The sequence below is a fragment of the Triticum dicoccoides genome, chromosome 7B (genome assembly GCF_002162155.2).
Source record: "Triticum dicoccoides isolate Atlit2015 ecotype Zavitan chromosome 7B, WEW_v2.0, whole genome shotgun sequence".
NCBI classification, from domain to species: Eukaryota; Viridiplantae; Streptophyta; class Magnoliopsida; order Poales; family Poaceae; genus Triticum; species Triticum dicoccoides.
This window is the reverse complement of record NC_041393.1, coordinates 656,815,091-656,829,923: the sequence shown is the minus strand read 5'-3', so window position 1 is coordinate 656,829,923 and position 14,833 is coordinate 656,815,091. Positions and strand designations below refer to the sequence as shown.

At 43.6% G+C, this 14,833-nt stretch overlaps 2 protein-coding genes across 2 annotated transcripts; one reads left to right on the top strand and one right to left on the bottom strand.

Moving 5' to 3' along the window:
• Positions 1-2,712: 2,712 nt before the first annotated feature.
• Positions 2,713-3,669, bottom strand: LOC119341274 (germin-like protein 8-11). The gene is made up of 2 exons (XM_037613156.1): positions 3,500-3,669; positions 2,713-3,379 (listed from the first exon to the last, which is right to left on the bottom strand). Exons 1-2 carry the CDS (start codon positions 3,615-3,617, stop codon positions 2,817-2,819), a joined length of 681 nt encoding a protein of 226 aa, XP_037469053.1. The 5' UTR covers positions 3,618-3,669; the 3' UTR covers positions 2,713-2,816.
• Positions 3,670-11,429: 7,760 nt separating this feature from the next.
• Positions 11,430-14,402, top strand: LOC119341994. Its single transcript, XM_037613839.1, has 3 exons — positions 11,430-11,533; positions 13,270-13,913; positions 14,004-14,402. Exons 2-3 carry the CDS (start codon positions 13,308-13,310, stop codon positions 14,103-14,105), a joined length of 708 nt encoding a protein of 235 aa, XP_037469736.1. The 5' UTR covers positions 11,430-11,533; positions 13,270-13,307; the 3' UTR covers positions 14,106-14,402.
• The last annotated feature ends 431 nt before the right edge of the window (positions 14,403-14,833 follow it).

Genomic DNA, 14,833 nt, shown 5'->3' with positions numbered 1-14,833 from the left:
AAGATGGCCACCGGTGATGGGATCCCCCTCCGGCAGGGCGCCGGAATAGGGTCCCGATTGGTTTTTGGTGGCTACAGAGGCTTGCGGCGGCGGAACTCCGGATCTATCTTTTGTTCTGGAAGTTTTAGGGTACAAGAGTATATATGGGTGCAGGAGTACGTCGGAGGAGCTACGGGGGCCCCACAAGGCAGGGGGGCACGCCCGGGGGGGGGGGCGCCCTCCACCCTCGTGACCGCCTCTGGCACTGCTTGGAGTAGGGTCCAAGTCTCCTGGATCACGTTCGGTTGGAAAATCACGATCCGGAAGGTTTCATTCCGTTTGGACTCCGTTTGATATTCTGTTTCTTCGAAATACTGAAAAAGGCAAAAAAACAGCAATTCTGGGCTGGGCCACCGGTTAATAGGTTAGTCCCAAAATAATATAAAAGTGGAAAATAAAGCCCAATATAGTCCAAAACAGTAGATAAAGTAGCATGGAGCAATCAAAAATTATCGATACGTTGGAGACGTATCAGTGAGTACCACCCCATAGTGTCACCGTAGAGCCAAAACTCCCTTAACGCATCTAGCAAAGCTAGATGTGCATTCATAGAGTCCTATGTATGGCATGGTCCACGGGCCCACAGGTCCACGCCAATGCAGATGCGCAGCCACAAGGCCATCATCATATTCAAATACAAACATGTTATCTGCATACACTAAACTTTAAATAAAAATTTGAATATTTAATGCTAGACTTATAGATTTGTTTCTCCCTTTTTACAGGTATATCAATAACTAAACGATGTTTCACCCATGTGGATGACACATGCATTGTCTTGGATGATCCTCCCAATGAAGTCCACCGCGCAATAGGTTTTACACATATAGTTCCCACAATGGATTCGGTATTTGTTCGTCTGCGTCGTGTCTGTATGTTCGATCATTTAGATCTATGCTTCTCTTCATCGGTGACGGTTGTTGTTCTAATACGTTGGTCCTATGGGTCTTTGTGATTGCCTGGCTTAATAGGGATGCTAGACTACTCATATCTATAAGAAATTCCTTCTTTTCCGGGAGCCCATTTGAAAAGAACTCCAAAGTTAAGAGTGCTTGGCTTGGAGTAATTTCAGGATGGGTGATCGACCGGGAAGTTAGTCCTGGGTGTGCACGAGTGAGGACTAAGTGTGCAGGAAATACTAGTATAGATCTATGGGGCCAGTCTATATCACGCCAGGAGTAACGACCGCTGGCGGGTGTGTCCGAAGCGTTCCAAGTTGGTATCAGAGTCGACCCTCGCGGTTACACGGATGTTTGTGGGCCAGGTGCTCTATATCACGCTAGGAGTAACGACCGCCGGTGGGTGTGTCCGGGGCGTTACAAGTTGGCATCGGAGTCAGGTTCTTGCGGTTACATGGATGTTTGCGAGCCAGATGCTCTATATCACGCCAGGAGTAACGACCGCTGGCGGGTGTATCCGGGGTGTTACAAGTTGATATCAGAGCTAGGTTCTCACGGTTACATGGATGTTTGCGGGCTAGGTGCGCGGTCATGTTGTGCATGAGGTTTGTGGCACACACGACATGGCACATGTGTTGGATTGGATGCACAGACGTATGTGCCAAGAGGGTACGTTCCTGTGGCCCAATGAGGACGTCGGTTCCTCTTAGTGGGGGTGTATGTGATAGCCTGGCTTAATAGGGAGGGTTTTATCATTTATGCTATTGGTTGTGTCTCACTACTCAGTTTCGCCACTAGGAATTTCAACTGGTCAAAAATGCCATCGCTTCGTTAGGCGCATGCTCAAAAATACCTATAGACTAACATGTCAGCTCTCGTTCTATCTCACTACAAAAAGTGTGGGTCCCACTTGATCCCAACAACGTTCTTATTTTCTCTAAAATTATCCACTTGCTTACTGCGAACAAGTGAGGTCAACACTTATCATTGTGAGATATAGAGATCTGACATGTGGGCATAGGGGTATTTTTGTCATATAACATGGTCAACGAATTTGACCTGACAATAACAATGTCTAGTGGCATTTCTGAGGAAACATCTAAGGGAACAATGGCATTTTTGTGATATCTAATGGCATTTTTGAGAAAACATCTCACGAAACGATGGCATTTTTGAGCAGTTGTAATTTCTAATGGCAAAACTGAGTAGTGAGACATAACTAGTGGCAGAAATGATAAAACCCTAGTAGGGATGCTAGACTACTCATATCAATTATGAATTCCTTCTTTTCCGAAAGCCCATTCGGAAATAACTCCAAAGTTAAGCGTGCTCAGCTTGGAGTAATTTCAGGATGGGTGACCAACCGAGAAGTTGGTCCCAGGTGCTCAAGAGTGAGGACAAAGTGCGCAGAAAAGATTAGTATTGATCAATGGGGCTAATCTATATCACACAAAGAGTAACGCTCGCAGTCGGGTGTGTCCGGGGCGTTACAGTCCTTAACACAATGACTACAACAATATTTGGCCGACGCCGGTGATTGAGGGGCGATGATGGCGGTGCGCCTTCATTTTGCTCCGGTTCTTGTGGTCGTCGCTAGAAGGTTTACAGATTTGGATGTAATTTTTACTTCTGATGTTCTATTTGGAATAAATCAAAACCTAGCCTTTGTTTTCATAAGAACTGGAAGGTTTGATTTGTAGATAAGATTCAAATGTGGTCTCGTGTGCGTAACACTAGCCTTACAATACAAATATTTATTCAACTCCCAATCAAATGAATAATACATGATATATATATATTTACATACAACAAACAATCTTATTAGTACACAATACATATCATTGTTGTAAAATTCTAGTTTAGTAGTCCAACATTTAATTAATTGTGGTTGTCAGCCCAGAACTGAGCCTGGAGCCAGTCCACAGTCTTCTTCTCCACCTGAAAGGCCTTAGCCAAAACATCGTCTGAGATTGGCGGCTTCGAACCAAACACAGCATTCGCAATGGTTATGGCCCCAGGGTTTTGGCCGCTAAGTCCAGCGATTGCAACTGCTGGCTTGTAGGGGTTGGGGTTGAACTGGAAGTGAATGAGTCCTTGTGGGAAAACAAACACATCACCCTTGTTGAGGACCTTCCAAAAGAGCTTGTTCTCTGGGTTAGATGTGACAAAGCCAACATAGAGTGTCCCTTCAAGCACGGTGAGGATCTCAGTGGCACGAGGATGAGTGTGTGGTGGGTTCTCCCCCAAAGGTGCATAGTCAATGCGTGCTAAGGAGATACCCAGTGTGTTGAGACTAGGGATCCTCATGACATTGAGCAGTGTGACAATGGATCCCACCTTGCTCATCTTTGTGTCCCTAGGCATGTCAAGTTTGGCCGCTAAGAAGAAGTCCTCCGCAGTCACCTCCTTTGGGTCTTTGCAGACAAACCCATTAACAAGTACTGCATAGGTGCATATAATAAAAAGAAGCATGTAAGTCGATGACTTGTAAAGATATTATCTGTAACAGGAATATATGCAAATTTTAGACTTTGCAACTAAGGTAGCTTGGAAGTACATACCATGTGAGCTATTGTCAGCCACACAGAAGTCCTGGAGAGGGCTTGGATCAGAAGCCATTGCCTGCCATGAGGCCAACGCGAGGAGTGCAACCAGAAGGAAGCTGGAAGAGGAGGCCATTGGGATTTTTGATGTTGAGTGGTGTTTCCTAGAGAGGTGTTTCAGCGTTTGTGGGTTGTGTGTTCTGCCGTACTTGTGTGGTTTGCCATAACGAAGGATGTATGTGTATATATAGCAGCAGGAAAGAGTTGGTAAAGGTTGTGAACAAGTCCAAGAAGATTGTATTGCCATATAGAAGTGGTCATTAAGCCGGTTGAGTATGCCGACTAGCTGCAGCATTAGGAAGCTTCATCATCCACTTCATTTTAATATGTTCTAGTGGCTGACTAATCTGACTTGGTCATGCATGTGTGAAACAGTAAACTACTACTGGACATGTACGCGTATTTGGTAGTACCACCCTAGACCCTAGTTACGTGATACCTCTGCTCACACCTCCAAAAATCTTAACAAATGAGCATGAAGAAAAATTTTGTTATTTTATTTGCAAGAATTTGCCCCCAAAAAATCACTATGTAGATTGCTGAACTTGAACTGAACTGATGTTTTTTTCAAAACTCAACTGACAGAGATTATGCGAACATAGGTTTTTGCTCCATCCTTGCTTCTGAAGAAAACAATTGACTTGGTCATAAGTGGGAGCTGAGTAATTGGAAATGGTACTCTTCCCACCATCTGCGCAAACACTAAAGTCACTAACGATTGCTTCTAATGTGATACTGCATAAGTTTTCATCATGCATGCAATTACCTGCTGGTGTACACATGGAAGAAGATACCGAGCACATTGTGAATGCTTCTTAGGTTATGCGTGCATCAATGTCACGCATGACGAACATGAATAAGAATGGCCAAGTAACCTCCCTTTTCGTTACCTATACTACACATGAAATGGTCACTGTTGATGGAGTTGTCTATATGTGACCAAGTCTGAAGCAAAGAAGTAGTCATGGTTGGAGATCCCATACAAACTATGTGGAGAACCCGCCAGTTCTATTCAATATATAATTTTGTTCAGTTCATAATACACGCTCTATAATAGACCATTTCAACCTTGTTTCTTTTTTAATCAAGACCATTTCATTGAAATCATTTCAACCTTGTTAACCTTCACAAGGAGGGCAGGTCGTCTGCTTGACTTGCTTTAGCTGCGCGACCTCCGGGGCATGCTATATCCTATCATCCCACTATAGCCATACCACAGTGTAGAGTGATTAAGAACATCATACGAAACATTCACAATATAAATATTATTTAGCAGACTCTATGACATGTGGGTCCCACACATTATTAAATGTCCGTAAAGGAGTATATATAATTATATATGCATTGGACTCTTTTTGTAGGGATTGTTTGGATAGCAAGTTTATGGAGAATCGGTCTCCTTAAACTTGATTTTGTAACAACCTAATATGCTTTTTGGATTAGTTAACAAAAATCCTTGATAAAACCGAGTTTTGCAGAAGTAAAAAAAATCCAGTGTATAAAAACGGGTTATCCGTACACGGTGTCCCGGCATCACACATTACCTTGGACAAGTCGCGCTACATCAGAGGTTCGTCTAAAGCATGTTTTCCTAAAAAACCTCCAAAAAACAATTTACTAAAATCATGCGTTTAACTCTCCACTATCCCAAAAATCACATATGGTTTTCAGTCATGAAAATATATCAATAATTTTCAATACGCAACATACATTTGAAGATACATGTGTCAAATATATATGTTGGTTGCATCTATCAGTTTCATAAATACATGGATTTTTCTGAAAACATTTTCGTAAATGTTTTGGAAAAAAAATCCCTTCAGCAAACTTTTCCTAAAAACAATCCAAGAAAAAATATTATCCTTATGCTACTGTACTTATTTTCTCCCAACTGATAGAGCCATCCATAAAATAAAAATTTGAACCAGAGAGATCTATATTCCATAATTACCAAAAAAGACTATTTACCCTGCTTTATAAATAAAGAAACAACCACAAACATACAAGCATCCCACTGAAGAGACAGAGGTCCACAAACACCAGACACCCAGCACACGACACGCAAACAACAAAAGTACAAAAGAAAGCCTTCAAAAAAAAGTACAAAAGAAAGTTCAGAATATGCTGGGGGCTACATCACAACACGCCCACGACTCAAGGAGGATAAAGGATCATGAGTAGCCTGGCCGCCACCTCCTTGTGCTTCCTCGTCAATTTGTCGATCGTCAACTTATCCCACCACTTGAATAGGGGCTTCCACTGCTGCAAGAAGCCACACAACTTGTAAATCGCATATTTAGCCCTTGAAGGAAAAATATGCTCGATGATAAGTTTATTTCGATCACACCACACAGAGTCTAGGCCAAGGTCCCAAAATTCACCCACATCAGTCTGTGAACCTGGCCCGAGCAACCGGACACTAGTTAGTGCCAGCGAGGGAAGTTGGTTGGGACCAGCTATTGCCCCAGACTTCCCTGGAGCAGCTCCACAAAAATTGGACGGACACACAGGCATGTACAATGGTTGATAAAGCGGTTTTATCTTAATTCTTGTATGTAATTTAGAGATGACAAAAAAACATGTCTACAATGGGTCATCTCTTAGCCTTATCTTCAGTAACTAGTTATTCCTAAAAACATGGTGAGACATATTGTGCTAAGAGATCATCTCTTGCCTTCTCTTAATTAAGAGAAGACAAGCCTTCTCTTATGATTTCTCTCTTCTCCACCTCATCATTTATCCTACATGGCATTGCTAAGATAGAACCATTGTACATGCCCTAAAGAAAAAGTGGTTCAGGTCCTCCGCAACAGCACAGCTGGCATTGGCCATCCCCCGGCCCATTCCGCTTAAGCACTTGGTCACCCGATGGCAGCAGCCACAGGCTCCAAAGACCACGAGGTAACGTCCGGGTCCGTGGACAGGGATTCCATAACTGGGCATAACGAACAGAAAACAAGGAAGGGGAGAAGAAAGTTCAGGAAGTCCTTTTTTTTGAAAGACTAACGTCCACACGTGTGGATGACCGTCCAGTCAAGTTTGCACAAATTTAGACACATTGAGGTAGAATTCGCGTGCCACGTAGGACGGGGCTGGTGTGTGGGCATTGGAGAGTTCACCCACACGCCCACAGTACGCGGTTTGGCAGCTGCGTTGTGTGGGCAAATTAGTTTCTGTCCACACAACCAACACCTAGTCCACGTGCGTGTGGGCGAACTGATTTCGCCCACACGACACCCATACGTTGTTGGATGGCAATTGCACTACGCGTACGTGGCAACTAGGTAAACACACATGGCAACTATAATTCGTTGCAAGACGGCAACTGCAGTTGCGCATACGTGGCAACCAGATAAACACACATGGTAACTGTGATTAACCATACATGGCAACTATGGTTGGACCACACGTGGCAACTAGGTAAACACACATGGCAACTACTGTTTGATCATAGGTGGCAAGTAGTTAATCACACACGGCAACTATGATTTGATTACACGCGGCAACTACCATAAATTTGACATGGCAACTATAGTTAACCAAAACAGATAAAGTTGGCATGCATTTACAACTACATTTGCCATCCCTAGATAACTACATTTGCCATCCGGATGGCAATTAAATCGTCATCCCGCGGGAGTACCTAACGTAGCTGCCCAAGGATGTGTGGGCATTTTTGCTTCGTGCCACACGCGTCGGGTGAAGATGAGTAGTACTTTGTTGGGCATGTGGCACGAAGTAGCTGAGCCCACACGTGTGGGCAATTATAATGTTTGCCCACAGACAACCCATGTGTAGGACTGGACGTACGAGCGAGCTTTTCGGCTCGGCCCGAAGCTCGCTCCAGCTCGGCCCGTTACAGCTCGGCTCGATAGGATTATCGAGCGGGCCGAGGTCTGAAAACAGGCACGTTTCGCGACCGAGCCGAGCCGAGTTTCGGCCGGTCCATCTCGCTGGCTCGCTTGCGGCCCAGCCCAATTCCACCATCGATCGCATTAGGGCACGACCGCACGAGCAACCACAGCCAGAGTCTCTCGTCTCTCCCTTTCTCTGCTCTGCGCCGCCTCACCTCTCTCTCGCCACGCCGCGAATCTGGATCGACGGCGACGAGCGACGCCGCGCTTCCTCGCCAACTCGGCACCGATGGCGACGGGCGGCGTGACCGTTCCTCACCACACCGGACGTAGACGGACGCGCCTCCCCTGGTTTCTCGCGGAACGTGACGAGCCAGAGCAGGTACTTTCTTCCTTCCCAAATCCCAATCCCTAGCAGCAGCTCTCTAAACTTAGTACGCATGTGATGGATCAATGGATGGATGGATCGTTGGATGTAGTCATGTTTCAAACTTCCCAAACCCTAGCCGTAGTTGTCTGCACTAGTACACATCTGGTGGATGGATGGATGGATGGATGGATCGATATACGTGGTCAGGTAGATGTAGGGCTAGATGGGTGGATCATGGATGGATGTATTGTAGTCTGTACGGCTAGATGTAGCAGCAACGGATGGATGGATCATGTATGGATGGACTTGTAGGGTAGAATGGATGGATAGATCAAAAATTTCATTGATTCCATGTGTAATTAGTTTTCTGTTGTTGATGAACTAGTTGATGATCTACTTGATGTAGCATAGCAGCTTGAAAAAAAATCTAGTTGCTGGAAAATTACATAGACTCCATGTCTAATTAGTTTACTGTTGTTGATGATTGACCGTTTGTTGTTTGCTGTGTGTGCAGACGCCTATCGTCGCAACAATGGACAATTAAAAGGGGAAGGCGAGTGGGAAGGAGAAGGAGAAAGAGAGGACGTTGGACTCCATTATGAAGAGAAAGTTGCCGGTCTCGGGGATGCACAAGGGGAATGGGAAGGGCAATGCAACAGCTACTACACGGCTGCCGATGAAGTTGACAAATGATTCCAGCAATGTCCCAATCGCTGAGTTGTTGTATAGGGTAAAAAAGAAACCTCCGCCTCGACGTCTCCCTGACCCCACCGGCGCTGGCGTGCTTGCCGGAATCGCCGTTGCCTCCGGCTCCGCAAACTACTATGAGAGGGAGGCTACATCTTCGCAGGTATGTACGTGCAAAATATATATTTGTGCAAGCTTGTGTATGTGCTGTTTTTGCTTTTTGAAAGTCAAATTTATGTGTGCCCAAGCTCATATGTTCTGTTTTTGGTATCCAAATGTCAAATATATGTTTGTCCAAGCTCATGTGTGTGCTCTTTTTGGTATCCAAATGTCAAATATATTTTTGTGCAAGCTCATGTGTGTTGCTGTTTTTGCTATCCAAAAGTCAAATATATGTGTGTCCAAGCTCATGTGTGTGCTGTTTTTGCTATCCATAAGTCAAATATATGTGTGTCCAAGCTCATGTGTGTGCTGTTTTTGCTATCCATAAGTCAAATATATGTGTGTCCAAGCTCATGTGTGCTGTTTTTGTGTGCTAGGCAATGGAGCATGATAAGCAAGCGGAGGAGGATCATGAAGAGGTGGAAGAGGATGAGGAGGAGGACGAGGAAGAGCAAGATACTTTGTTTGTGGTGCCGCCTAGGGTTGGTGACAAATCAGATTCAGATGGGTTGGTGACAAATCAGATTCAGCCAAGAACAATTGCAACACAAGTACCTCGATGCCACTTATGGATTGTGAGTTTCAGTCCTTCTTATCAGCCACTTCATCAACACCATCAAAAAGTGAGCTTAGAAACTATCTAGATGACTTGAATGAGGCAATGGATCCTATGTTCAATCTTCTTGATTGGTGGAGGGTGAATGCACCTAGATACCCCGTATTGGCAATGATGGCAAAGAGGTTCTTGACTGTCCCGGCTACCTCCGTGTCTTCGGAATCAACTTTCAGCACGGGTGGAAGAGTTTTAGGTATGTCTACTTGTTACATTGGATGTTAGCTTGTCAACTTGTCATCCTATGCTTAAACTTAGATATGTCTACTTGTGTGGTTTTAGATGACTACAGGAGTTCTTTGAAACCAGAAATGGTGGAAGCCTTGGTGTGCGGTGCTAGTTATATCAAAGGTTCTCACAAGGACTTCAATGTGGTGGTATGATTCCTATCTTTTTCTTCTATGATTTCTGTCTATTTCTTGTATGTGGCTAACTTACAAATAATTAGGAGAGGGACGAAGATGAGGAGGACGATGTTGAGAATATCAAGTTGCCCAAGATTTTTGATGTGGGGGGTGACAACAATTGGTAACTAATGTTTTTACATGTCTCAGTTTTCCTATCTTGACATATTGAGAATATCAAGTTTACAAATCTGTGTTACATGTCGATATTCGCCATGTGGGTGTTGCTCTTGCTATTTCTAAGATGGATGTCTACATGATCTTCTCATGTGGATTGTTGAGGTCAACGTGATCATCTCGTGCCATTTCTTTTGTTGTGATGAACTTCGAATTATGTGTGCTGTTGTGATGAACTATGGACCTTGAATGATGTTGTGATGAACCATGCACTTTCAACAATGTTGTTGTGAACTTGTGATGAACTATGAACTTTGTATTATGTGGTTTTCACTAGTCATTGTTTGGCTGTTAACATTTTCTCAGTTTTATGTCAAAGTGGTAAGTGTTATGCTATGCAAAATTTCCTTGTTTGGCTGTCAATATTTGATGTTTTCCTGTGTAAAGTTCAATTGAAGTGCTGTCCAAAATTCAATAGAAATGCTGCCCAATTCTTTCTCTCATATGTGTTTCATTGTTACAATTTTGTAGAAGAATTCATATAAGAACATTATTTTTCATTACTATGACCAATTCTTAAAACAATAGATTGTTGGATTGTTCATTTTTAGTAGTATAAACTGTTTGTTTTCCAAAATATAGGTTTAATTGCCGCAAAAAATCAAGTATATGCACTATATATAGAGGTATGTACTATTAAATGGTTCTGGGAGAAACTGACTTACGAGCCGGCTCGGTCTGAGCCGAGCCATAGCCGAGCCGAGCCGGTTGAAGTAGGCTCGTTGGCTGAGCGAGCCGAGCCGAGCCGAGCCGAGCCGCTCCAGAGCGAGCCAAAGCCAGGCTCCGATCAAGCTCGGCTCGGCTCGGCTCGTGTCCAGCCCTACCCGTGTGGGCTGCTTTCTGCTCACACCACACATGGTGTGTGGGCAGATGGCTAGTATGCCACACGTGTGGCAGTTAGCCACATCCTTTTTCTTTTGTTTGTTTGAGGAGACAAAAGTTTGGGAGTTTTTTTTTTTGAGACAAACTGCAAAGCTTTATTACGTCGTCATAATGTATACAGGGACGAAATCAAGATCGTTGGGCTGTCCTAACTAAACATGCGGCCAACCTCGAAAGATAAAGTGTGCTTTGCTAGCTTGTGAGCCTCGATATTCGAGCTCCTAAATTCATGATGTATATTACAAGCCTCAAATTCAGACCTATGTTGTATAATTTCATGCGCAATTGCCCCGTAGCTTCCTTTGTTTTGTTGTTGGATGTCGTCGACGGCCACTTTACAATCAGAAGCAACATGTACCCTTCTGACATATATGTCATCTGCCAACGCCAGAGCCTCCCTGATCGCGAGCATCTCCAAGGTGCCGAGATCTGAAATATGGGAGAAAACCACCGCCGAAGCTCCCAAGAAAGCTCCATCTCGGTCTCTACAGATTGCTCCCGCTGCACCTCGCATCCGGCCTACTGCGGCATCTACATTGATCTTGACCATCCCCAATGGCGGTGCAATCCAGTGATTAAAGTTCGGGAGTTAGCGACGCGACGCGAGTAACGGGCTTCATGCAGAGATGGGCCTAACGACGCGACGCTGATAATCGGCCAGGATATATATATAATCAGGGTAAATGGCCCGTGTATTCTATAGCCCACACGAGTCCTTAACTAATTTCTAACCCATCCGGTCGCCCATTGACCTGCCAGGTTGCATCAAAGAAGAATCCTCGTCGACTTCCTCGCCCCTCCTCTTCTCCCGCAGGCGGCAGTGGCAGACTGGTGATCATCACGGTGAGATGCTTCCTCCCCGCCAGTCATCCTACGTAATCCACTTGCTTCTCCTTGCAGTTGCTTTTCCCTTTTATTCGCGACGAATCCACCCTAGCTAGCTCTTTCTGCGATAGATGAAATCCGTCACATCTGAATAGGAGATCGTTGTTGTCGCTGATATATGTCTGCATATTCAGGATTTCAGTTGATCTTTCTCGGGTTTTTTCGGCCATCATCACGGTTCATGGATTTTTGGAAGGCACTGCTTATATGAGGGGAATAAAGTTTAGAAAACAGTACTCCCTCGATCCATATTACTTGTCGCTTATTTAGTACAAGATGAGTATATTTTCTGAAGTTATAAATAGGGAGATAGTTTTGAATTAGTTTTCACGAATTTAATCACATTAATCTATGCACTTCTATCTTCAATCCTGTAACTTGCAACTGAAAAACACGCAAAATCTTGTAGTTCTACGGACATTTGGGTAAAATATTCTATAATAGAGTTTGTTGGCCTTCTGAACACGCGGAAGAAAAGGAGCTGTAGGGCGATCCAAGGAGCAAAGATCCGTTATCAATGTGTGAAATCTATTTATATTTAATTTGCACCACAAAGACGCAAACAGAATAGATCTGATCTAATCCATTTTTTTAGTTTGTGGCATTCTAGGTTAGCTCCACCATGTTCTTCTGCAACATAAACTGGTTTTAGGGTTTTTTATGTTTACATGAGTATGATTAAAATTAAATAAAATTTGGACCTCAGAAATAACACCAAAATATCGGATTTGTGCATGGTGAGCTAGGGATGATTATTACATTGAAGGGTCAGTGTTTACAATTTTTTTTTGGCATCATTGTTCGAAACTTGTTTTAACCAATTTTATTAATTGCACACCACAAACAAAAATGTAAAATAGATGATTTAGTATGAACCCATTTTTCTTGTACAGTTTGCTTAAAAACAATCGTCTGCAGAGAGGTCTTTAATTAAACATTATTATCAGTAGGTTGCCCCGCTGCACCTGGTACAATAACATCCTGTCCCATTGTTCACTTGACTTTCAAGACTCAATCTGGGAAAAAGTGTCGTTGCTTCTATAGTTATCAGCTTTCTCATATCTGCGACCAGATCTCATACGGAATCTTGTGGCTTGTGCGGTAATGTTCAGTCTTATACCTTGCTTTTGTAAGTATTATTGTTTGCATATCTAGTTAAAATATCAGTAATAAGTGCTCCCTCAGTCCCAAAATAAGTGTCTACTAAAGTTGAGACACTTAATTTGGGACGGAGGGAGTAGTAATTGGGCAAGGCGGGAAGAAATAACAAACTTGAGTAGGGTAAAGCTACTATCTCTGTGTGTTTCTCCTTTTCAAAGTCTGGCCGGAGCACAATATTCCAGAGTTGTATTCTTACAGGCTTTCAATGTAACCCGTGACCTTGGCCGTTTATCTAATTTTATAGTCCCTCCGTCCCAAAATAATTGTTGCGGCCATGACTCTTATTTTGGGACGGAGGGAGTATATAATAACAACAAACTGTTAATATGCATGATTGTTATGTCTTGTGGTCTTCTTATTATATTTTCTGGTGTCCTAACAATTTAATTTTTGGGTTATAGTCTCACAAAATTTGTTACTCTATTTGGCTCTAATAATTGATTGTGATTTTTTTATTTTGCACATTTTGATGATCTGAACTAGAACACTGACTAATTTTGAACGCCTTAATTGACCCTATTTTTCTGGTGCAGGAGTAGAATTAAAATCATTCTGATAAAAAGGGAATATCATGGCTACTAAGGAGTTATCGACGAAGCTCCTGATTGATGCCAAGGCTCAGAAAGTCTGCTTTGCCGAGGCTGACAATGAAGTTGTCGAGTTCCTATCCAGCCTCCTATGCCTCCCGATGAGCACCGTCATCAACCTGCTCACCAAAGAACGTATGGTTGGCAGCATTGGGAATGTCCTTGATAGCCTGGAGACGCTCGATGCCACGTATGTATTCTCAAGCAAGGGCAAGGAGCCCTACATCAAGCCAACAATTTCCCCCGGTATGCTCTCTCCTTTGCAACAGCTGATGGGGGATGCACAGTTAAATGCCTGTTGCAGGTTCTTCACCTGTGAGGGGACAAGATGCTGCTACAAAAGCCATAGTTGTGGGTATTTTTCAGTTGTTAAAGGCAGCAAATGCCCAAGTTGCTCCACCGGAATGAACAAAGCTATGCCGCATGTCAAAAGTGAGGGGTTTGTGGTCGGGACAGCCACGTATACAGTCAAGGATGACCTCTCGATGATACCGGCGTCCAGTGTGGCAAGCGTTGCCTTGCTCGCGCAGTGTGGTGTCAAAGACCTAAGCACACTGCAAGAAAAAATGGTGAAGATTGGCAAGGAAGAGGTTACACACATATTCTCTTATTTTTATCACTAGTTTCCCATTTGTTTTGATTAATTGGTTCAGTTCATGATATCTGTGCTGGAATGTTAGGCTCTGGACATACTCCTCGCTTCGCTGAAGTCCAAGACGGTCCTGACTGATGTCTTCCTTCAGACAAGAAAAGCTCGTTGCAAGAAGGAAACGGTTGCTTAGTCATGCGGCTATGCCTCAGTAAATTCACCAGACATGTCATGCACAAATCACCATATGGCCTGGTGGATGAGTGAGTTGTGAGCTGCCGGTCTGTTTGCATTGTCTGGCCATTCTCAGGTTAGTGGACCAAAGCTAGTAGGCTGCTTAAATTAAAATCTCTGTTGACATCATGTACCGTGAGATGTGTGCCACTTTTGCCACCAGATTTTTAGGAGATTTTTTAGGAAGATATTTGTATGAACCTTTTTTGAGGGATTTGAACCAAGCTTATGAATTATAAACAGTTTTCACTATTGACTAACTTGCGCAATGTCTTCAAAACTAAATCACATGTTGTGTCCCCTCTACGCCTCGCCTGGTCGGAAGTCAGGTATGAGTGATGACACACATTAGAGAGCTTGTGGTATTTGTGTCCCTAGAATCTTCGGCCTAGATCCAGGGTTGTTTTTGGCGCTTTGTCCTGTCATGTCGATAGTGGTCGCAAGTGTGATCAATTTGTTTTAGTTAGTGTCTCCCCATGTCACCTGTTTTACGACGTCGGCATTCTTTCCCGACCACATGACAATGAAGCAACGGTTCAACATCATAAAATCCTACTTCAAACTGGATGTCGTCTGTTTGTTTCTTTGACCCGAGGGTTAGAGAAGATTGGAGATGTAAAGCTAGGGAGAATGATTTGATGCGTTTCTAATGTGAAATTTAGTTTTTCTATCAAAGGTAGTCATTGT

Coding starts and splice junctions, on each gene's coding strand:
- LOC119341994 (XM_037613839.1), top strand. CDS start 13,308: ATGGCTACTAAGGAGTTATCGACGAAGCTCCTGATTGATGCCAAGGCT. Junction 13,914..14,003: donor TGAAGATTGGCAAGGAAGAG/GTTACACACATA, acceptor CTGGAATGTTAG/GCTCTGGACATACTCCTCGC.
- LOC119341274 (XM_037613156.1), bottom strand. CDS start 3,617: ATGGCCTCCTCTTCCAGCTTCCTTCTGGTTGCACTCCTCGCGTTGGCC. Junction 3,380..3,499: donor GGCTGACAATAGCTCACATG/GTATGTACTTCC, acceptor GCACCTATGCAG/TACTTGTTAATGGGTTTGTC.